The following is a 25,386-nucleotide window of genomic DNA, read 5'->3' on the forward strand; positions in this document are numbered from 1 at the left end:
CTAGATGGAGATGACAATAGATGAGCATTGTCAATGTAAATTAATGTGTCATAGCTGACCATACGCTTACAAATACGTCAAAATTCTTAGAATTGAGGTAGTTAATTATCTGTGACAATGAGTTTTTGCCAATTTTGTGCAAGACACCCAAATTATTATGTAGCAAAACAAATTGTACCCAGAATGCTGGGCAAATTGCAGCAGAAATTTAGGCTTTCAATTTTCAATTCAATTTCAATTACAAGTATATCAATAAACTAATATTTTCTGTCAATTTCATCGCATACTAAATTTCTCTTGTAACACGATACTTTACGAACTTGCAGTAGTGTTTCAAACTCTCTGCCTAGAAAGAAAATTGCAAGATCGATCGGTTTTTATTGACGACGATAACTCTTTTTCGCGAGGAAAAAGCCGGCAATGTTTCCGCCAAATTGCAGACGATCGATCAATCGTGAAGATTGCTATGGCCGAAAAACGTATCTGTTTTTCATTTGATCGCGCGTTCCAAGTGTTCCGCTCTCTCTTCTCGAGTCAACTGTCAACTCGCTATATAAACGTAATTTGTTAGTTTATTTTTTTAAACAAATCCTCAATTTACATCTAATATTGGTTTCTAGGGAATAATATTTATAAGGACCTGGAGATGACAATAGATGAGCATTGTCAATGTAAATTAATTTCATAGGTAACCATACGCTTACAAATATGTCAAAATTCTTAGAATTGAGATATTTAATTATCTGCGACAATGAGTTTTTGCCAATTTTTTGCAAGACACCCAAATAATTATTTAGCAAAACAACTTGTACCCCGAATACTGGGCAAATTGCAGCAGAAATTTAGGCTTTCAACCGTGAAGTACCACTAGGTTAGGTTGGGATAGCCTAAGGATCCTGGATACGCAATTAGAAAAAAAGTTGACAGATTTTCATAGTCAAAAATCTGACGTTTATGGAATAGATAAAAGAATAAAAACTATTTTCACAAGTGACATTAATATATTTAAGCGATGCCTGAAAATAATTTGACAGTGACGATCATTTAGACGAAATTTTCGGTTCATAAAAATAAAATAGAAATTGTACAACATTTCGGCGTCTTGAATGAAATAGCTACTGAGGACAATTTGGTGAATGCGCCCACTGCGTGGTATTTTCCAGTGGAATGTTAATATTTAAGGGGGTGATTTTTAAATCTACCGTCTAGACGTGTTGCCTATTCAGATTTAAGGGTGCAAAGTTTATAAAAACATATAATTTAATAACATCCCTAATACAATACAGATATTTTAATGGAATTTAACCACAGGGCGCGTTCGTAAGGAAACTGACCTGCAGATTCAAAGTTTTCAAACTCCCTTTCAAAACGGCCCAAGTAACTGTAATTTTGCATCGATTTCAATATAAATTGATACCAGTATATGTTTTTCCCTTCGAAGGTAGTGTAAAAAAAGTACTAAAGATAAACAACATTTTATTTTGATGTTAATTATTGTTAGGCATCGTAAATAATAAATAGCGTCTTATTTGGAGAATTGGGGATAATTGGACACCAATAACAACCCGTAAAGTGGAAATGCTTCACAAAATTCAACTTCTTTTGAGTTGAAAGTTCTCTTATATTCTAGGTTAGGATATAGTAATGTGGGTAAAATGACACTTTGCGCTTGTTCGATTGGTGCATAATTGGGATAGATGACCAGAAATATTGTGTTTTTACAACCGACCCCGTGGTTAACTTTACCTACTACTACTCCAAAATCCCATCCACTTATAGAACACCCTTCCGAGCAGACCCTTACCCGTAACCATTACAGGACCGTCCTAGGAATTCATCTATCTACACTAATAAGCCGGATTTCTTGAGCAATTCTTGAAACATGTACATAAAAAAATTAGAACAAAGTAACAATTTATTACGTTCTATTTCATTAAATTTCTACATAGTATCATTATTAATGTAGAAAATATTAAATATAATAATAGTAAAGTATTAGTCACTTAAAAAATCCTCACTATCGCTACTGTTGTCACCTAGTTTAATGATCAACTCCGCCACTAATCGTTCTCGATATTTTTTATTACCCGTTTTTCACAGTTGGAGTTCAGCTTTGTGCTGATATTTTAGCTACCTCCTTCCGAAAAATTTTGGTGCAGTGTTATTTCTTCTTATATACGCTTTCAACTCAGACCAAATCATCTCAATACCATGATACGGGGGTAATCTCAAGATTTCATGCCCGTTTTGTTGTACTGCCGAACCGCCAATGTAACCTATAGTCTTAAAAAGAAGAAGAAGAAATAAAGGAAAGAGCAGAAAAGCTTTAAATTTAAAACAGTGCTCTAACTCTAACTATGGTTAATGTAACAAAATTTTCACAAATCAATTTGGTGATTGGGCTTTCCGGCAATCTTACTAAATGCATTTTTTTCAAATTTCGAGAACCATCCCTTTTCCTAATACCGTACTTGCTTGCGGTTACTGGGTCACAGGGTACCTATGTCATTCTGTCAGTTTCTGATGTTATTAAATATTGGTTCATTTTTGAAAACGGAAACGACGTAAAAAAACTGCTTATGCAAAATCAATACGTTAAACCGACCAACCCCGTCCACGCTCCGTCATAATCCCGTCTATTCATCACCGTCAGACATAAATCAAACAGTCTGCACCGGTCTTCCTTCACAATCGATACTTTCGCAAAGGAAGCAATCAAATACTCGTATCCGCCTGAAACGAAACAAAATATACCATAAAACATATTTCGACTTATACGCTGATCCGGCTCGTTACAGATTCAGCGATCGCCGTATCCGAAAGGGCTTTACAAACTTGTTTGAACATGCAACCGGGGCGCCGCCGACGCCGCCATCGCCGCCGAACGTCGGCTATATTGAAGTGTTGCTTCTTTAAAGTCAGGTGCGGGATTTTAACGTATGCGGCAAGAATTTTGCAGAGAGGATTCAGGGGAAGCGGGGCGAACTTTGTTTCCGTGCTTGGCAACGCGAATTTTAAGTAGCGAATATCGTATTAAAATTGTAAATCTACCGAATTTTCTACAGTGCCGACTTTGGGGAAGTTTCTTATTTAGGGGAGAGATTTACTCTCGTCGTTGCGTAAGTCGTTTTGCCCGTGTTCCTACATTTTACCAACCCCTGATTAGCAAAAGTCAAAGCTTCGACTCAAAGACAAAAACAAAACTAGGTCTCTTGCCAAAAATGTCCAAATCCAAAGGAGCCAAATCAAAAAAAAATTTTAGTTAGAGTCTATTTCACTTTTTGTTACGTTTGAGATCTTAATTAACATAATTTTTACACTTTTTCTTGACACTTTCGTTCGTTGATCACTTCACTATGTTTTCACTTGTATAGCAGGTATGATTTGGGAAACATTACAATTTCCTTTGATTTCCACTGGTAGGAAAAAAGTGAGCCGGTTGTCACTTACGACTTTTAATCTGTCAAATTAAAGTTTTGTCCTTGCTTCATACTTAAAAGTACTTCTAAAAATGGATCCGGCGGAAACCCTAATGACGGATTGCTGGGGAGCAAATGCTTGTCATCTGTGAACGTTAATGAGGCGCGTGTCTTCTTTTAAATCTCTTCTTTGATCTTTTAAATTTATGCCATTTTTTAATTTAACTGAAACATTTATACGAGTAAATCAATAAAATATTATTATTAAACAGACCTGTTGATGTTTTTAAAAAAAATCGTATTTGCCACAAAAATTGAACATAACCAAGAGCAAGGAGATTGCCGATAAATGACCCACAATATAACCAACCATCCAGTAGAGAACTTTTTTTGGAGTTAATTACCATTTAGCCTAAATAGGAAGGCGGGACATTTGCCGCTGTTTAATCACACTTTTCGAACAACCTGGTAACTTTTTTGGTTGGCACAATTCATTTAGTTTTGATTTGTGAACATGAAATCTCATCAGTTGAAAATAATATACATAATTTTCAATTTAATTTAACTAGGCATTTTTACAATATCCCATTTCAAATCGACGGGCGATGTGCAAAACATCAGGAAAGAAATAAGACGAATAGAAAAATGAAATTGAATCATTGGTATACGTGTTCCACAAATAGTCAAAAACGTAGAGAGTTGAGAAATGGCACAACAAACGACAAATTTACTTTACGTTTATCCAAATTGGACCCCGAGTTTTTCTGTTCTTCAATTGCCAAAGGCTATAAATTTCCATAAAGGTCAAACCGAATTCGAGATCTGTTCACGTGTCGAAGCTGTAGTTATATTTTCTTGTAGCTACACTCAGAAAAATAATGCGCTTTGAAATCCACCAGGAATCACCTCGCAATAAATCACATAGCGTCTTATTGATTGATTGATTATTTATTTTATTTTACAACGTGAAACGTTTCCTTCGTCACGACCCCCTCAATTTCCCGATCCTTTTGTCAACTATTCACACAGATTTCATTAGAGTTTATGGGTGCTTTTTAAAGGTTTATAAAACAAGAATAACACCTCCCATAAAGTTAACAAGCTTGTTATCGGGGAGCGCATTGTGTTTTGAATTAATAAACATAAAATATCAAAGAGCAGACATTTCCGTTATTGTCGCTACGGCAAGGAGTTTATCGGTTATCCTAGTTATCACGGACCCCGAGTCTCTATAAGTTGAAAATAATAGAAAATTATTTTTTAAGCTGATCGTTATTTGAAATTGGAATAAAGCTAAAAGGTTTTGTTTGGGAACTTTCTAAAAGCGATCTCTCACACTGTACTCTCTTTAAAAACTACCATGAAAGTGACGAGGCATTTATTTGCTGGAGAAATAAATGGTGTGCTGCAGTAAGAAGAGGTTTACTAAAAGAGCTGAATTTCAGTAAAAATCAGAAGTGATTATGATGACTGATGAAAAGCCAACCAAGTAAATTCTTACCATAGAGAAACAATCAGCGTTCGACTTGTCAAACAAATTCAGTACTATCGTAGTAATGCAAAAGAAAGATTAAAAAATGTGTTACTAAAGCATTTGTTTGCTTGCTTCAGTGCTAAAAGCCATAACTAATATTGAAATATTTGAGTGCCAGCTGGCGGGAAGGTCTGAAAGTACTGATAAGCACATTTGTTTCCGTTTTTTCCCTGAAACTTATGCATTAAAGTTGTTCATTTATTAAAGCATATTATTAATACTATTGTTGATCATTTTACGAAAATGTGACTAAATTTAATTTTTTTGTGAACATAAATATGGGAGATCATTCAGCTTGTGGTTAACGAAAAGCGAGATTACGACGAAGACAAGGCGAAGGTTGGAACCGTCAAATCTTTAGTACATCCTGCTGCGAAGAACATTACCATTTTTCCAGATATGAATTGCTGAGCTGCTGAACACTGTAGAACCGACGGTGTCTTCCCTTGGCTATGTTTTTATCCAAGGTAAAATAGAAGGCAATCGCGGACCCTGAAGAAAACTACACTTCAGATTGCGTAACATTAGAGAGCAACACCCTATTACGCAACTGTTACATGAGAAGTGCGCCAATGGAACTACATACACGTACCAACGTGATCCTGGAAACTATATACAGTGTGTCCAAGATAAGGATGCCCAGCATGGGGATCTCGGAAACTATAAGAGATACAGTGTCGGTTAAATTAGACAAAAGTTGCGCATTTTGATACCGAACAAGATCCCGTTTTACAAATTTGAAAATTCCAAGCCGTTCCGGAAATATCCGAGAAAAACCGAAATATTGCGATTTCGTTTTTATTATTTTTTAAAGCTATTTGAAAAGATATGAAAAAACGGAAAACACTTTTCCATTGGCACTTTTTAATCTCTCCAAATTGACGTTAACAAATTTTCATTACAGCGTTTCGATTCCATGGAACCACCATCAACTTTGATTTTTCTTATGGGACGGAAAAAAAGTACACACAGTATTAGGTTGTGCTTTTCATTGCGAATTCAACGATGTACGATACAATACGGTTACTTATGTTTTTATCCAGAAAAATGGCTTTTTAATACATTTCAGCATTTAAATGGAGTAGGCCATGACAAAATGACATCCAGTCAATTTCAATGACACATTAATGTTATTTGTCTTTGTTATCAGTCGATCATAAGTTTATTCCTTTAGTTATTGTTTTTGTATTTTTATTGTTGTTGTCTTTTTCTAATTTATTTTGTTCTACAATGGAGGGAGGTAATTTTACAAACGAAGAAAAATGTGATATGCTGTCTTGCTACATCTGATGCCAAAGAAATTGTGTGGAAGCCGAGCGTATGTATTCTAACAAATACCCAGAGCGGAGACAACCTGACAAGAGTATTTTTCGGCGTTTGTTATTTAATCTGAAAGAATATGGATCATTTAAGAAGCCTGCATTATCCCGACAAAAATCTTCCAATGAAGAAAACCAATACATTGTTCTACAATCTGTTATCGAAAATCCACAAACTTCTACCAGAGAAATTGAAGACCAGAATGGGGTAGCTAAATCTACAGCTCAGTTTATTTTAAGGAAAAATGAATTTAAGCCTTACAAATTCAGAATATGTCAAGGATTAAAACCGGGTGACGACGAACGACGTAGACATTTTTGTGAGTGGTATACCAGGATGTGTGATGAGAGTTTTAATTTTCCAAGTGATTTGGTCTGATGAAAGTATGGTGACCAATAACGGTATTTATAACAGGCGCAATACACACTATTGGTCGCAACAAAATCCACGTGTTAATAGACTATCCAGACATCAAGTTCGCTTTGGGTTTAATATTTGGTGTGGGATTTTTGGTAGCAAGATTATAGGCCCTATTTTCTATAATAATTCCTTAACTTCCGAGCGGTACCTTGACATCTTGAGGCACGATTTAGAAGATGCCTTAGATGATTTACCGCTAGGCGCTGTGCAAGGCTGCTGGTTCCAACAAGATGGTGCCCCAGCCCATAACTCCAGAGAAGTGCGCCAATATTTAACTGAACGGTTTGATGGAAAATACATTGGGACTTACAGTGAAACACCTTGGCCTCCAAGGTCCCCGGGCTTAACTCCCTTGGACTTTTTCTTATGGGGCTACATAAAAAATGAGGTATTCAAAGAATGTTTTGACAACGAGGAACAATTACGTCAATCAGTACGAGCAGCGTTTAATAAAATTACTCCTGAAATGTTAAGTCGTGTTTTGGAGTCTACCGTGAGACGGGCGTACTTATGCCTAGAAAATGGAGGTCATTTATTCGAGCATTTGTTATAGAATTTGTTTTTCATTAACTTGTTGGATTTAGTTGTTATGTTAAATGAACAGTTAGAGTTAGTAAATAAATAAACACATTAACTCGAACTTGTCAACCATTTTCTTTTGCCTTTCATCGTTCGGATCTCATGGCCTACTACAATAAAATACTAGAAATGTATTAAAAAGCCATTTTTCTGGATAAAAACATAAGTAACCGTATTGTATCGTACATCGTTGAATTCGCAATGAAAAGCACAACCTAATACTGTGTGTACTTTTTTTCCGTCCCATAAGAAAAATCAAAGTTGATGGTGGTTCCATGGAATCGAAACGCTGTAATGAAAATTTGTTAACGTCAATTTGGAGAGATTAAAAAGTGGCAATGGAAAAGTGTTTTCCGTTTTTTCATATCTTTTCAAATAGCTTTAAAAAATAATAAAAACGAAATCGCAATATTTCGGTTTTTCTCGGATATTTCCGGAACGGCTTGGAATTTTCAAATTTGTAAAACGGGATCTTGTTCGGTATCAAAATGCGCAACTTTTGTCTAATTTAACCGACACTGTATCTCTTATAGTTTCCGAGATCCCCATGCTGTGCATCCTTATCTTGGACACACTGTATATTATTCATATGCTTTGCGCTAGTTGGTTCATTTATTCACGACGTAAAGCGCATAATTTGTTTAATGAATATACTTTCTGCGCGAATTGCTGTTCGTCCTAATTTTCTCGGGGGTATTTTTTGCGCAAATTGAGTTTTATTTAAACAAATGTACCTCGCGCGTTTATTTCGTTCGGAGAATATAAATTACCGGCGCTATCCCGTTCGCGAGTTACCATACCGCTCATCTGTAGTTGTCTCTATTTACGGTCGGCGGTCGATACGGGGGAATCTCCCGACACGTTTGCCCCATCGCAAGCGCGTAAATGAAACTATAGCAAATAAATTGTAACCGAAAATAAACCAAAACACATAAACAAAAATTTTGAAAATTTGGTTCGATGTTTCGATTAAACCTATCCAAAGAATCGAAAACTAAACACTTTCATTTTTAGAATCGGTGATTTTTTGGGGTAGCTCCTTTATAGTTTTTTTTTGGCTCTTTTAAGAAAAATGCGATGACGTAGTTAGAAGCCTCTTGTAGGAAGAGGCTGATGGGATACTCGATGGTCGTTCATTCGCATCATTCTTCGTGGTGAAAATCTGGCAGGTTTTGGAAAGATTCTCGCTTCAAGATGATCGTTTCATTTTAAGAAAATTGCTGCTGCAAAGCTGATGTGTGGTATCTTTTAAGTAACTTGTTCACCACACCAAAGAGGTTCAGTTTTTTAATGCATATTTTTAGAGAATGTTTCTTATATTTACTCATCCAATTTCAGTAAACATTAACAAACTTAACCGATGATGAGATGGATAAGTACTTAGATCAGTTATCTTACATCATTCCTGCGAGTAGATGTCAGATAAGGGCCAGAGATTAATCATTGTGTCTATTGTAACGTGATGCAAATATAATGTTAAGTGTATAATTTTTAAGTGTATTAAGTATATTAAATAAATTAGAAACTCAATTAAATATAAGTTAGCAAAATGCCTGGGTAATTTTGAGTTAAATATGGCCCATAAAATGACAAATTGTTCTTTTTTTAACAATAGCGATGTGATATGTAAGAAATGTTTTTTTTAGTGTTTCAACGAATAAACGCTTGGGCCAATGTAGGCGAGTTTTTAATCACGGATTTCAAGTACGTCTTGTATTACGTTTTGTTTCGCTTACTTTTTGTGAGAAAAGTGGCTTTTTGAAAGTGAAAAGGTGTTATTGGATATAGCTATAAGGTTGTTCGGAAAGTCATTTCGTTTTTTCCCGTCAGAGGACTTAATTACGTTTTTTCGAAACCAACTTCACACTTAAGCCACATAGCCATTATATGTCTTGAGAGCTGATACTGCAAGGCTTGTGTGTGAAAAAGTTCTATTAATTCTACGCAGTAGTTTTTGGTTGGTGCCCTTTTAAATATGGAGAGCAATAAGCAGCATTTTCGTCATATTTTACTTTTTTACTTCAGAAATGGTAAAAATGCTGTCCAAGCGAGAAAAAAATTGACGGATGTGTATGGAGAAGGCGTGTTAACAGTACGCCAGTGCCAGAACTGGTTTGCAAAATTTCGATCCGGCAATTTTGATGTCGAAGATGCACCACGGTCTGGAAGGCCGGTCGAAGCTGACAAAGATGCGATAAAGGCATTAGTTGATGCAAATCGGCGAATAACCACACGAGAGATCGGTGAGAGATTAAATTTGTTGAATTCGACTGTTTATGGATATGGGCTTAACCTCGAAGCTCGATGTGTGGGTGCCCCATGTCCTTACGGAGCGAAATTTGTGTCGTCGCGTTGACGTGTGTGATTCGCTCCTCAAACGTCAAGAAAATGATCCATTTTTGAAGCGGATTATTACTGGGGACGAAAAATTGGTTGTATACAACAATGTTAAACGCAAGAGGTCATGGAGCAGAAAAGATGAACCGGCTCAAAGCGTGTCAAAAGCCAACATTCACCAAAAAAAGGTGATGCTCTCCGTTTGGTGGGATGTCAAAGGAATCGTTTTTTTTTGAGCTTTTGCGGGACAATACAACGATTAATTCAGAAGTCTATTGTCATCAACTGGACAAATTGAATGATTCACTTAAAGAGAAGAGGCCCGAATTAATGAACAGGAAGGGTGTAGTGTTCCACCAGGATAATGCGAGACCTCACACAAGTTTGGTCACTCGCCAAAAACTTTTACAGCTTGAATGGGACGTACTACAACATCCACCATATTCTCCAGATCTGGCGTCTTCCGACTACTATTTGTTCCGGTCCCTGCAAAATTTTTTGGATGGCAAAACCTTTACCTCAAATGAAGATGTCAAAAACCACCTGAACCAGTTTTTTGCCAGCAAGGACCAAAACTTTTATGAGAGGGGAATTATGTTACTGCCAGAAAGATGGCAAAAGGTGTTGGACCAGAATGGCCAATATATAATTTAATAAAATATTTATTCATTATACGAAAACTGTCTTTCATGTTCCCCAAAAAAAACGAAATGACTTTCCGAACAACCCAATATTATAAAGACTGATGCCACAATACTGTGAAATTTGCAAAGCACTTGGCGGTTTGAATTCCAAAGTGTCCTTTAATGGCTATGTAAACAAATTGAAAGCATATGTCATTGCATTGATGTGGTTCGCATATCTCTAAAAGTGTTTCAAGTTGATGAAAATTTTAGTATTTTTCTAATTAATAATTTTCTCCCACGTTATGTGGTTCTCAAAGTAACACTCTTCACCCACCCGTCCTTTGCCTAAATGTCTATATTGGTATCACAATTTAATGACGAAATTAACGACAATAATTGGACAAACATAGCATAGACATGATAGAATACTTGTTCAACTCGTTTTGAAAGTAACTTTCCCAATCTACAACTGAATCAATTTTTTGTCCCACCTTCCGAATAGGCGTCCTTTATAAATGTATTGGAAAATACAAAAGTTGTAATGCAAATGTTTATAAATTATCGACAATCAAACTCTTATAGCGACTTTTCTGATTCTAATTCGCCTCATGGCCAGCCATAAGAAAATGTTTAGCAGACTAGAGCATTGTTGCTGCAGGAAAATATATTGTAGTGCTAGAAAGCTGTGTATATATGTTTCTGGTTTAAGAATATACGGACGTGCACTCCTGTACTTTTGGCTCTATATTGAATATTTTGAGTTGTGTTCGAGACGTTTTTGCTATCATGAATCAAGAACAATCTTGAGGTAAACTGAGACCTGGAGTTGTGAAAAAATCAAATACTGCGGATATGAAGCTTTCTTAAAATTTCAAGATATTACTTTACGGAAACGAGTTTGCGGTTACTTGTTCACAAGAAACCCCTCAATGTAACCCCTCACATCATGCTCTGAAAAAATTAAATGAACAATTGCTGCTGTGAAAATGAAACTATTTTGTTTTGTTGTGTCGCGGAAACATTTTTATGTTAATCGTTTAACAATTACCAGTGTTGTAAATAGATTGTAAATGATACAACTGGCTCGTTACTCTTATCTTGAATGTCCCATAAACAAAACCCTGGAAAATAACTTGCACATTGTACCAAAAACAATTTTCTACCCTAGCGACGTTAGCAATTCAAAACTGAGTCATCGTTTCCCTTCGCATGTTTCCCGATGGGGCAATTACTTATGTACGGGGGAGGAAATAGGAATTCTAGGACCTGTGACAGTTTGGGGGTTCGAACTTGCCCGCAGTGTGGTAATTTAGCGGTTTCCAATGCAAATTTGGAACTTAACACTACGCAAATGGTTGTTTATTGGTTTGCGTTCGGGCTTTCGATTGATTTACCGCGAGGTTGGAGCCGACTTGGCTGTTTATATTTGATCGGAATTCGCGAAATTTTGAAACAAACGATAATTGTCTGGATGGGCAACGATTGCTTCCAATGAAATTCCCCGGACGAGGTAAACTGCGAAGATAATTAACTTGATTATTAGGAGCGGACGGGTATTGATTATACACCAATACCGACATTCACACTAAATTAGATCGAAATTACTCAACTGAAAGTTTAACGCACGCCACTGATTTAATTTACTGCCAGATTTTTATTAAAAAATCGTAAAAATTGTTGATGTTATTACAAAACTTGGGTCTTATTTTGACCAAAAATTAATCTTTTTGTATCACACAGAAAACTATTGCAACCAAGCGTTCAAAATGCCATAGGGTTTGTGAAAAGGCACATTAAATTAAAATTAGATTAAAGTAAGTAGAACGCATACCAATTTGACATACTGTTTACTCGTCAAACCAAATTTTCATACCGCTTGTACAGTGTTTTTAAGACCCAATATAGTAATTTACAATATCGAAACGAGTGATTGATTTTAAAAAGATTTTTAATTAATTGGTTAGTTTTGGTTAGTTGAAAAGCATGTCAATGCAAAAATATTTTCTTCAATTTCTCAAGTCACATGTATTGTTAACAGTTAACTAATCTACCTAATCTAAACTAGTTATTTTAAACCGGGTTTTGCCAACTTGACAAACTTTAAACGAATTTTTCTTTAACTTTTATAATTAAGCGTTCCGTATATTTATCTGTGTGTGCTCCGATTTGAATTTGTTTTATTTTATTTGTATTTTTATATGTTTGGGGAAGCGCTCGGCAACACGGCCTTAAAAACCATTCTATGATAGTCGAAAATCAGCGTCGGTCGGTAAACCCACGAAATTTAAACCCGGTATATGCGAATTCAAATGTATCGGGTGTTGCGGAAAAACGGACTTCGGTGAGTTTCTTTCCCTATATTTTCCATTCTTCGCCGAGAGTTTAGTGTATACGATCACGGACAGTCAGAGAGAAAATTTAATTTAATTGCAACAATATTCGTTTTTATTAAGCATTTACGAAATACCTTAGCCTATCGACATCTAGAGAGCCGTGAATATAAAATAAAAAACGTTAAAAGACGAATATAAAATAAAATATGGATAAACCTAACGCCTACGATGAAGGAACAAATGAAAAAAACGATAGGATATACGAAAATAAGAAAAAAAGAATATTACGAAAAAACATGATTCGATAGGTAGTGGTAGAGAGGCAGTAGTTAAACACGATAAGGTATTTAGATATATGGTGCTTCGTTTAAATTTAAAAAGAATTTTCTTTTGAGAGAGCGGTTTGGAACAGAAAGGCGTTTCTCGCAAACGCGAGCGCACTTCCTTCAAAAACCTGGATTTTTGTATTTCATCCCCCCCTTTCTTCCCTTTGCATTCGATTAAATGATGTTTCCAAGTCTCTAGAGGTTGGTGTTTGCCGTCGCTCTAGTTCCGTCTGTGAATCCGGGACGTCGAAGAAGTCGATATCCCGTTGAAAAAGAAAATCATTTTAAATATTTGTTCGCTCAAGTTCAAACTACACAAGAGTTTTCCTCGGCGGTTGAGCTTTTAACCGCCCCGCGACAAGCTTGATTTGCGTTTAATAATGGAGACTGGTGGTCGATGCCGGTTATATCGGATAGAAGCGACCAGCAGGGAGATTTACATTTAAATTTCGGGTTCGGATCAAATCCTAAGCGGACTTCCTCCCTCGACAAACGATTAAAATGTCGCCCGTCCCTTAGTCTACGTCGATATACGCGCTAGAAATTCACATCCTGACGTTTTACTCGATTTTGAAGTTTTGACACAACGTGAATATGACGATGTGACTTCTTCTCCGAAAGGGTTTTAAGAAGTCTCAAGTGGATTAATGTAATATTACAACGAAATTACAAATGCAATACAAAGATTTTTTGTTTTTTTCTATTTTTTGTATATTGCATTCCAATGAAATCGATTTCTTCTTATGAATTACTGAAGAATTTTAAAAATGATTTTCATAAAAGATCTATGTTTTTCGATATGCTCTAAAGTTCTAGTAAACTTTTCGTTGCATCGTTGAAAATTCCGATTTTCTTTTTTTTTTAAGGAAAAAGCAAAAAGACAACAGTTTAATTTTTTTTTATCCAATTTTCAAATCAAATCTTCGATATAAAAGTGAAATGAATAATGAACAGCTAGGTCACACGCTTATATGACTTATTCTTGCCTGATAAATATTATTAATTAATTTTACTCTATTAATTATTCCGAAAATTAAAAGGTTTTTTTTTGAACTTTTGAGATTTTTTTTAAACATATTGGAATACATTTACTTTGGTTCAAGTTTCTTTTAAAAGATGTTTTTTTCACATTGACATTTTAGCACGCGATCTTTCGAAACTCTCTGCCTTAGCATATAGGCTGGCCAAAATTACCCTTACCTTTTTGCAGTAATTTAAAATATCCATTTTGTCTTTGAAGCAGGCTGCTTTCGAATACAAGTCGGACAACCACTCGCCTTGCTCCGTCATGAATTTAGGATGGTAAGCTTCTTGTCCATGGAGACCGGCATCGCAGAGCATCGCCACTTGTGGCTCAAAATGTGACACGGTGCCTCCCGAACTAATACTGTTGTCCAAACCCTGCGAAACAAAGCGGTTATCACCATCGGCTGCAGTCGAAAAAACTGTAAAATATTACGTTTGCATTTGAGCTGAGCTTAGCCTTAAATATGTATTAATATACGACTTCATGTTTCAACATGAGATGAAGAAAACCAGCATAAGCACTATCATAATATTTGTGAAAATATTTTGCTAATAATATTTTTTATTTCATTATGAATAATATTATAAAATTTATTTCCAACCATGAGATATCCGGTTGTTAAATGATTTTTCCCCGTAGCATAGTTGTCGATTAGTTGATACTCAGGAATACTTAAAAAATTTATAAATAGCAATAAATATTAATTCTTTATTAAAAAGCTCTTAATATATATTTTTGTAATTTGTATAGTTAAGTAAAATTATAATGAATTTATTATCAAATACAATGAAAAAAGTTTTTAGGAAACACCTAATATATTGGGTTTTTCGGAAAGTCATTTCGTTTTTTTGGGGAACATGAAAGACAGTTTTCGTATAATGAATAAATATTTTATTAAATTATATATTGGCCATTCTGGTCCAACACCTTTTGCCATCTTTCTGGCAGTAACATAATTCCCCTCTCATAAAAGTTTTGTTCAGGTGGTTTTTGATATCTTCATTTGAGGTAAAGGTTTTGCCATCCAAAAAATTTTGCAGGGACCGGAACAAATAGTAGTCGGAAGGCGCCAGATCTGGAGAATATGGTGGATGTTGCAGTACGTCCCATTCAAGCTGTAAAAGTTTTTGGCGAGTGACCAAACTTGTGTGAGGTCTCGCATTATCCTGGTGGAACACTACACCCTTCCTGTTGATTAATTCGGGCCTCTTCTCTTTAAGTGAATCATTCAATTTGTCCAGTTGATGACAATAGACTTCTGAATTAATCGTTGTATTGTCCGGCAAAAGCTCAAAAAAACGATTCCTTTGACATCCCACCAAACGGAGAGCATCACCTTTTTTTTGGTGAATGTTGGCTTTTGACACGCTTTGAGCCGGTTCATCTTTTCTGCTCCATGACCTCTTGCGTTTAACATTGTTGTATACAACCCATTTTTCGTCCCCAGTAATAATCCGCTTCAAAAATGGATCATTTTCTTGACGTTTGAGGAGCGAATCACACACGTCAACGCGACGACACAAATTTCGCTCCGTAAGGACATGGGGCATAAATGGCCATAAACAGTCGAATTCGACAAATTTAATCTCTCACCGATGTCTCGTGTGGTTATTCGCCGATTTGCATCAACTAATGCCTTTATCGCATCTTTGTCAGCTGCGACCGGCCTTCCAGACCGTGGTGCATCTTCGACATCAAAATTGCCGGATCGAAATTTTGCAAGCCAGTTCTGGCACTGGCGTACTGTTAACACGCCTTCTCCATACACATTCGTCAATTTTTTTCTCGCTTGGACAGCATTTTTACCATTTCTGAAGTAAAAAAGTAAAATATGACGAAAATGCTGCTTATTGCTCTCCATATTTAAAAGGGCACCAACCAAAAACTACTGCGTAGAATTAATAGAACTTTTTCACACACAAGCCTTGCAATATCAGCTCTCAAGACATATAATGGTTATGCGGTTTAAGTGTGAAGTTGGTTTCGAAAAAACGTAATTAAGTTCTCTGACGGGAAAAAACGAAATGACTTTCCGAACAACTTTATAATTGAAAATGTTTTTAAAATCTGTACGATTATATTTGTTTGAAATTGTTTTTTTTTTCTTAGAAAAAGTGTCCTAAGATAAGCGGGCCACAGTGTACAAAACTATTAATAGGGGTAAGGAAAATTATAATGAATTTCTCATCTCATAGAAAAAAAAAGTTTTTATGAAACACCTAATATAATTGAAAATGTTTTTAAAATAGGTACGATTGTTTTTGTTTTAACTTGTTCTTTTTTCAAAATAAATATGAACTAAAAGTTCAGATTTTCACAAAATTATATGTTTTGACATGACAATTGTTTCGACAACACCGTGTGTTTATCAAATGTTTGTCAAAATATATAATTTCGTGAAAATCTGAACTTTTATAAAAAAGCCACCTTAGTCCAATTGTTTTTTTTTTCTTAGAAAAACTGTCTTAAGATAAGCGGGCCACAGTGTACAGGGTGGTTTAATTTGGAGTGTTTTAATAAGAAAAACACATTTCTGAACTAGACAGCGCAAAATCGACTTACATGTCAGGGGGTCGATTTTTGAGAATCATTGAATGGTTAAAACTGCATGGCGACATCCCCCTATAGAAAATTGTCCGTAACTCTATTATTTATGAAAATTTTGAATTGGGATAAAAATATTATTAGGTTTTTTTTCCGGCGAATACAGTGGCGTACTCAGATTTTTTCTACAGTTCTCCGTTTTCTCATAAATCAATACAACTTTCGCATTTTATACGGCAATCATGGTTGGCTATAGTCTTAAAAAAGTGAACGTGTCGAGCCCTTTTCAGCCATACAGATTTGTTGGTATCCGCCTTCAAAAAGGTGGAAATATAGGACATTTTTTGTTTATGTATTAGTAGTAGAATTTTGTACTCTGTCACTCATAATATTTTTATTTGACGCATAGATACATCGAAAATATGAAAGAGGCATTTTGGAATTCGCAATTAGAAAAAACACTTTTTTTATAAAAATATAAATACATAAATATAAAAAATAAACATAAACTTATCTTAAAATACTAACATAAAATTGCAATCGACAAACTATGACATGGCGCTCTCGTTTGCATGGCAATCCGCTTTTGCACTTATTGCGAAAAAATCCACATTGGGCTTGACCAGTACGTCATATTTAAAACCCGGTGGTCTGTTTACGGCTAATTCGTTCTATCCATTAAAGTTGCGAAATAAATTATAACGGGTGGTGTTTTTCGGACGTCGCGGGAGTGGAAATTCAACGCGGGATCGCAAAGTGGACCGGGCACGGATAAACATTGGCCCGGAGGGTTTTTAATTAACCCACAAGTGTAATTTAACTTTGCGCCGGGAGTGAGGGGGGAGGGGAGGAGGCACGTTCCGCAGTCGCTTTCATTAAACCGAGGTAAAAGCCGACCTTAAAAACAATGGACTTCTTAATGCAGGTTTGTTTACGCGGTGCAAAAATGATCGGGGGCGGGATCTTTTGCGGCGGTATAATAATAGCGCTCCCAACAAATTAGTCCGGTTGAATTGAACTGAATTCCCTATTTTGAAATCCCCCTTATTATCCGGTCTATTATCGAAAACCCTGTGGGGTAAACAGAAACATTTTTTTAAGTACTTTACCCCCAACACCCCCAAACTTTTGTTTAGGACCGACAGATCGTGAGAGAAAGCTAACCAAAACTCACCAAAATCGATCAGATTTGCAGCACTGTGGCAGTTATAGTACACAATGAAAATAATATTAATGTTTGCAGAAATTTTCTACGTCGGCGCCATAAATCATTTCCATTACTTTCCTAATCATAGTTTTGTCGAAAAATCGAATTACTTGGACCACTTAGGAACATCTGAACAATTTCAACAGTTTCAGTTGTTCTTTAGAAAGCCATGTCCAATATCTCTTGGTAGTTCCCTTACTCCTATGTCTAATAAATTTGTAAAGAGACCGTTATTGAATGTTATACTTACTTGGAGCAAAACAGCTTGCAATTGCGATGGAAACCACCAAACAGAAATGAAGGGGATAGATAGAATAGGCTAAAGTTGTATTAACCGACAGTGTTGACCGGAAGCGAAATAAACACGCCTGGACGCGCCCAATTTCTCCGTGCAGATATTTGGTAAGGTTCTTAAATTTGATTAACGATATGCATAATGCTGGGCGGAATGGTGAGACAACAGAGCAAGAGAACTAAGATTAATTTAATCCACTGGACAGGGAATCGACAACATTATAAACTGTAACACAGAATTTGCGAAAAACTGAATTATTGATAAATCTCATAGAGAAAAATACCTGAAGGCAGGTAGTTGGATTTTGGAGTTTCTTAAACTGAGGCATCGGATTCCGAAAAATTGGATCAAAAGAAATTAAATCGGCATTTCTCTAATAAACCTGCCGAAATGTGATTGCTGTTAACGAATTGATTTAATTACCGAGCTCCAATAACGAAGTGAAACTGATACCAAGTTTAATTGGGAATTATTATGTTAATTGCAGTTAATTTCCGATATTTGATTAGTTCGCCAACCCAATCGTGCGAAGCAAACCCGCACTAAACATTGCGACTGCGGAACGAACAAAAATAAAACAATTCGACAGCGTTAAATTTATACGTCGAAATCCGATTATCTTCTAGGCATTTGGGTGCGCTATTATCGGTATTGACATTTTGTACGACTTCTCTTTCAAATAGAATCGACAGCTTGTTGGAATTTAATTTGAAAATACGTAATAAATATTCTTTGAATTGTTCAAACAACATTAATTTTTTCCCATGTTCGGGTACTTTCAAAATTCTTGCATCAACATTAACATTAATTTTAGTATGCCCAGGATAGTAGGCAAAAAATTATGACACAAATATCTTACCTAGTTATTTTGAGAAATGGTCACCAGAATCTGATTCTAGAATGATCCATTTCTTCGAATTACCTGTACTGTAAGGTTCCATAGCAACTAAATATTAGCTGCACTATATAGATCTATTGCAATTAAATCACCTATATGATATGGTAATTAAAAGCCAAACTGTACTTATTCTAGAATGGTGTATGGTTCAAAATTTTACCGTAAGGATTTATTATATCACATGTGCTATAAACCCTTACAGCCATGATTTAATTACTATGAATTATGAAGCAATTATGATTTTTTTAAAAGGTCCACCACATGCGCATGCGCATAATCTTGCGGCATTCAACAACCAACATGGCAACTGACGGATTGCCAATAAGTTTGGATGTGACATTTTTATGACAAAATATGCCTAGATTTCGTTAAATGTTCTGGGAAAGTGTGTGAAAATCATTAACAATAACAATATGGCATTCTTTTCATAAAGAAGTTAAATCGGGGGTTTGCCCTGCAGTTTTAAGGATTACATACATTACAGTTAGAATTAGTCACAAATTTTGTATTCATCCGTAAAATGCAGTGTGTAGTGGTTTCCCAGTACTATTATTGACTTTGTTAATTGGTAAAAATTTAGGTGGTTAAAACCGGTTAACACGCTTTCACAACTTCGCGAGACATTTTATGGCCTGTCTGATTTCGGCACTTGCAAACAAATAGCTAATATTCCTGATTTTAGGACTAGGATTATACGAGAAGCCATCGAAATAGAAAAGTCCGGACACCTCAATACGAGAGACGACGCTCTGCATTTATCCAACACGTGGAGAACGATAATCAAACAGCAGAGCGATGCGCAGCAGCCAACGGGGACATCGCAACTACGATCGGGCGAAATTGACAACGCGACAATTCAGGGGGCGGAGCCACCTCCCCCCACGCACAAGCAGCACCGTTACCATCTCCGGCGCAGAGTATAAATACCGCCCGCACCGCCGATAACCTCCCAGTGTTCGAAGTGTTTTCGTAGCGCGAGCATTGAAGATGCCAAGTGAGATTTTGGCGAAACGTCTGCAGGATTCCAGTCGGATGCAGGATTTGCAGGATATGAGATTGACAGACGTGTCGAAGACAACACGAATGCAAAGTTGAATTTTAGTCACTTCGAAGTCTAAGCCACAAAGAAGTTGCGCAAATTTTGCTATAGACACGAATTTTGTTGTTTAACGATATTGTGTTTTAGAAGTAAGTTGTTTTCCAATTAACTCAGATGATTTGTTTCGTCGCGATTTGCTTCAGAAACTTCCAAAGGCCGACCGGTGTTGCTTCGATAGTATATACTTTACGGCAGCTGCAGGGGTGAAAACATCTACTGTTTGATTTTGAAAAAGTGGAGAATCTGGTTTTGATGTCATAATTTCGAAGAATTTTTGGAATATGGTCGGACGCACGTAGAAGAAACTATAGTCTATTTCATAGAGGTGCAGAGTAATAAAATGAGAGTTTCTGTCCAGTTCCGTTCAGTTTCGGTGTCGGCTATAGACGTAAGTGAATGGTGTGTAATAAAATTATTTTTTTTTGTTGTAAATCCGATATTAATAAATAGGCATTGTTATCATTTTTAACCCCTTATCATGTTACCTATATATTAGAGTAAAGCGAAATGAATGACTCTAATGATAGATAGACTTAGCGATTTGCTAATCTGCAGCACGTTTGGTGAAACTTCAGCGATATCCAATCAACATCCGACGTAGCAGAAAGATGCAAGATATATATCTGTAAGTTTCTGGGGAAGTTTTCGTAATTACTAGCCATCCCGCTTTTCCGGGTCGCCGTTGGACTTTTAACAGATTTTTTTAATTTAAATGCCGCACAAACCGTTCATTTCCATTTGTTTCGCGCGCCCCGGCCGAATTTTACAAGAACCGCAAATATTCACAAATTACGCACACGTATATAATTCGGAATTAATACTGCGGGGGTTCACTTTTTGCGGTTTTGCGCGCGCGGCTCGTCCGCGAAAACAACATTTCCAGCCGTTAATTAAACTTTTTCATATTGACGGATATCCGTTTTGTTTTTTTAATGCGCCGTCCCGGTGACGTATGGTCGCGATCGATTTAATGCGACGCCGCCGCCGCCGCCGGTACGCTTGACGCGGATTATATTTACTTCACAAAAACCCCGGGTCGCCTTTCGATACATTTTATTTTAGTTATATGAAAATTGATGATTTTTCGAGAATCTATCTCACGTCGTCGGCAGCGCTTGCCGGGTTGAAAAATGATGTCGGACGCACCTGACGCTCTACGTATCGCTTCACTGAAATGGGATATCAATTTTTTCGTCAAAACTATAAATAAAATGGAACATACAAAAACAAAATACTGCGCCACTATAACCATTAATAATTAGCGAAGTGAAATTTTGTCGATTCCGAGGACCATTGTTTTATTTGTTGTTTTATATCAGACCCAGCTTTAAACGGTTTCCACAATACCAGCTTCACCATAAATTACATTATCTTACAGACATAAACACCTGGTAAGAAGTCTCCAATGCAAAATCTCAGTTCTCTGTTTCCACAACATTTGTGAATACGATATTCTTGTTTTAACCACGCGGTACTTGACGGTGCTAAGATGTGAATCTGCAAGAATATAGCGCTTTCATAGACCTCGACCTAGGACATAGGCCTTGACCTAATCACTGCAATAAAAAAGAGGTGCTAGTAGTGGGTAAAATGCGCCTCCATATTCGAGGTTTCATATTTTTTAAATGTAGTCTTAATTTCTTACAGAAACTGGACATTGTTGTTTCGTCAATTTCGATTTTAGAAAAATGTTTCCTCGGTGGAAAGACATATGAACTGCTAGACGCAGTGTTTCATAAAAAAATCATTTATCTCTCGTATAAAAAACTGTATATAACTCTTTACTTAAAGAGGACTTAACGTCAGTGTTGCTGCAAATAAGTTATGTAAGTTCTGTAAGATACCCACTTCCCTGAATAGAATAGTGTCAAATCTAATTAATTCAAGAAGTAAGCGTAAATATTTGTGTTCCTTCAAGAAGTTGGGAGGACTTAGGCGGTACATACATTACCAAATCTAAAGGAAGGGAAAAATTGATGGAAAGTTTTGACGAGAATGGGCTTCAATATCACTAAATAGAAAAAGAGGCAAAATGGCGGCATTAGTAATATAACAGCGAACAAAAAAGTACCATTTTGAGAATCATTCAATGGAAATGAACAACAATTTTACATGCCTGGTCAGAAAACGGTTGGGTCTCAGCTTAGCTGTAAAAACATTACAGATTCTTGCGTCGACTCCTATGACGATAAAACGACCTTTACACAGAATAACCTTATAGTAATGGGTAATGTTAGCTATCACAGTATCACTGTAAATTTTTGAGTTTAGTTTTTTTTCTAAATAAACAGCTATTTGGAAGAGAATATAATATGCTTTAGTATGAGTTTAGTAAAAGTTTAAACAAATGAAAGTGTTAGCTTGATGTATACTACATCGCAAAAAGCCGCTCAAGTTATCGAGCTGTTGCTCGACAACTGGATATGACACGCACAGGCACGGAACAGGCAGAACGCGAACTACAACGGCTCGTGATGGCCGCTTTATTGTGTCAACAATAATAAGAAATCGTCACCCTAATGCGGTTCAAGTGCAACAACAGCTCCATGAAGCTCGAAGAGTCGCGGTTAGTCAGTGGACAGTGGGAAGAAAACTGAAGGAAAATAACTTGATCCCAAAAACAATTGGAATTGGGCCAAAACTTACTATAGTTCATCGACAAGCACGCCTACGCTTTGCACGGAATCATCTGAATTGGATATTGGACTCAGATGAGACCAGAATCTGCCTTTTTGAATGAATGAAGAGCGGGGCCCTTATGGGCTGAAATTTCTATGATACTGTTTTTATCCGTAGGGGAGGCCGTGGTCAAGAGGCAGGATGTTTAACAGGTGCTAGGTACATCGAGGATATTTTATCAGATCACGTGGTACCATATGTCGACTACATCGAAGAAGTCATTTTTATGAATGACAATGCTAGGTCGCCCACCACATGGACCGTGCAAGATTACATTACAGAAGTCGGTTTTCGAGATATGGAGTGGCCATCATGCAGTCTCGAACTCAATCCGATGGAACATTTATGGGATGAGCTAAAACGGAGAATTCGAGCTAGACTTCGTACCCCAATCTCGATCCCAGAGTTTATTGTTGCACTGGAGGAAAAGTGGCTTACATTCCACAACAAACAATAGCGAACTGGATTAGATCTATGCCTAATCGAGCAAGAAATATCATTAGGGTAAGAGGGGGTCATACCCATTATTAAGAAATAAGCGTTGAGTTGCTAATTGTCAATAACCCTAGTGACTCGTGCAGTTATTTTACTATGCTAAAACTAAAAAGCAGAAAAAAATATTTAATCAATTTAAACTCGTATTAAAGCATATTAAATTGTCTTTCAAACAGCATATTTTTTTTATCTGATCAGTAGTTTCTAAAAAAAATGAAATTGAAGTCAAAAGTTCATAATAGGCCGATTTCTATGCACTGAAGTATATATAAGCTTCCAGGAATCAAATAATATAAAATTGAAAATTCAAGACTGAATGACAGCAAATGTTTTTTTAGTTATAAATTATTCTCCCACTTTAAATGTGTCACGTTTAATTAAAAAATGTGTTAATGAGGTGTCTCGCCACAATTGGGATGACCATGTTAATATTGTAAAAAATTGTTAAAAAACTTTCATTAATATTGTTAAATCATTTGGCCTCGCAATACATCTTTTTGCATTACTTATTTACCAATTATTTGCGAAATTACTATACTTTCAGCTAAGACCATGAGGACCCAATTTGAAAAAAAAAAAGATCGATAAATAGATAATTGGTAGCGGATATACTCTCATAACAACCAAACCCACGTAAAAACCATAATATTTGAGGTGTATTTAGGATCATCAATTGACAACAGCGGTACATGTGAGTGTGAAATAACGCGGTCATATTGCGAAAAGGACAGACTCACTGCAGTTAATAATTGTTGAGGGAAAGCTAGGTAGGAAGTGTCCACGCGGAAGGTTATCGAATAGATGGATGAATCAAACCAAAGATCAGGGCCTCGATCAAACTGTAAATACGGCCCACAACAGAACAGAGCGGCACAATACTGTAGATGCTACAAGAGTATCATACACATCCACCTTTTTTCAGGGAAATGGACCACTCAGGTTAGCAAAATAAGATGCCTTAAATGCAATTACAAAACGTTCATAGCAAGATCTTCAGGGGATGACGCTCCGAAATACCCAAGCGTTAATTTTTTTTAATGAAAAAGAGCCTTCATTCGCTTCGTTGAAAGGTTACCTTCAGTCACCTTGACGATATCGATTTGAAGTTTAAAATAAACCCCCGGTTTTGGAGAAACCACCCCGAAACGGAAGATCGCGCCACTTCGATAACAGAACGCTGGGAAGCGACCCTATTTTTTGTGTCGCCGCTTGATCGGGAGTTACACGGAGCGAAACTCGAGAGACAATAAGGGGAATATCATTTTACAGATGTAAGTTTCGCCAAGATGGCAAAGCGTTCGTGCAAGCTTAAAAGAATTGAACTTTATTGATGTTATAAGATCTTGGTTTCATTTTATTGTCTAATACTAATCATTAATTAAACTTCAAAAAGAAGAAATACCGGAGATATTTTAAAAAGAAAGAAAATTTGGTGAATTTTTTTTAAGCGATTTTTGAAAACAACAAAAATCGTTCCATTTGGTTTAAAATTATCAGTTCAATATTTAAATATTCAATATTTACATGGGCTTCAATATTTAATGACATAAATTTCTTTTAATAACTGATAGTATATTATGTTGGTATTATGCATTATGCCATTTTAGTCGTAGTTTGTTTTAGCAGGAGCGGAGCGAATAATCAACAACCGATTGATTGAAGAAATTTATCACCGTGTTGTATTCTATAGTTTTTCTAATAACATTAGTTTTTGGGTACATTTACGTACGAATACAATTCACTGAGTGAAGTGTGACGTAACCTTCAAACGTCAAGATGCAATAGCTAAACTACCGTAAACTACAGCAAAAATCCGAAGTGGCTTAAGGTCTTAAAGTGACACTTTCCGCACGCTTAATCCCTGCACAAATGGGTATTTTAAAGTAGGGATTTAAAAAAATATAGGTATTATTTATTAACGTCAGCAACCAATTTAATTAACGATCCTTCAGCCATGAGTTTAAGTAGATACGAAGCGCCACAGTGTCTGACGAGAGGTTAAACTTGTTGCATACCTAAAGTGACCATTTATTTTTTAACTCAAAACGGGACAAAAAAAAATTTAAGCTTCAGTTTAAACGTCTGGCGGGAAATTCAAATTTCAAACAGTATTTTTTTAAATTAGGCAAAACTTAGATAGGGTTTTCGATTTCGCGACAATAAAAAATATTTATTTACGTTACTCTAAATCTATATTTAAAAACTGTTTAAAATTTAAATTTCCCGCCAGACCTTTACATTTAGCCTT

At 36.2% G+C, this 25,386-nt stretch overlaps 1 protein-coding gene across 1 annotated transcript in view; it reads right to left on the reverse strand.

Annotated features, from left to right (window-relative positions):
- Positions 1-25,386, reverse strand: part of LOC132705521 (amyloid-beta-like protein) — a 91,489-nt gene that overhangs the window by 24,982 nt on the left and 41,121 nt on the right. Inside the window, exon 2 of the mRNA XM_060676132.1 lies at positions 14,095-14,295. Coding sequence (XP_060532115.1) covers positions 14,095-14,295 — 201 coding nt within the window. The remainder of the gene's footprint in view (positions 1-14,094; positions 14,296-25,386) is intronic.

The sequence above is a fragment of the Cylas formicarius genome, unplaced genomic scaffold, assembly GCF_029955315.1.
Source record: "Cylas formicarius isolate icCylForm1 unplaced genomic scaffold, icCylForm1.1 PGA_scaffold_7__23_contigs__length_41026272, whole genome shotgun sequence".
NCBI lineage: Eukaryota > Metazoa > Arthropoda > Insecta > Coleoptera > Brentidae > Cylas > Cylas formicarius.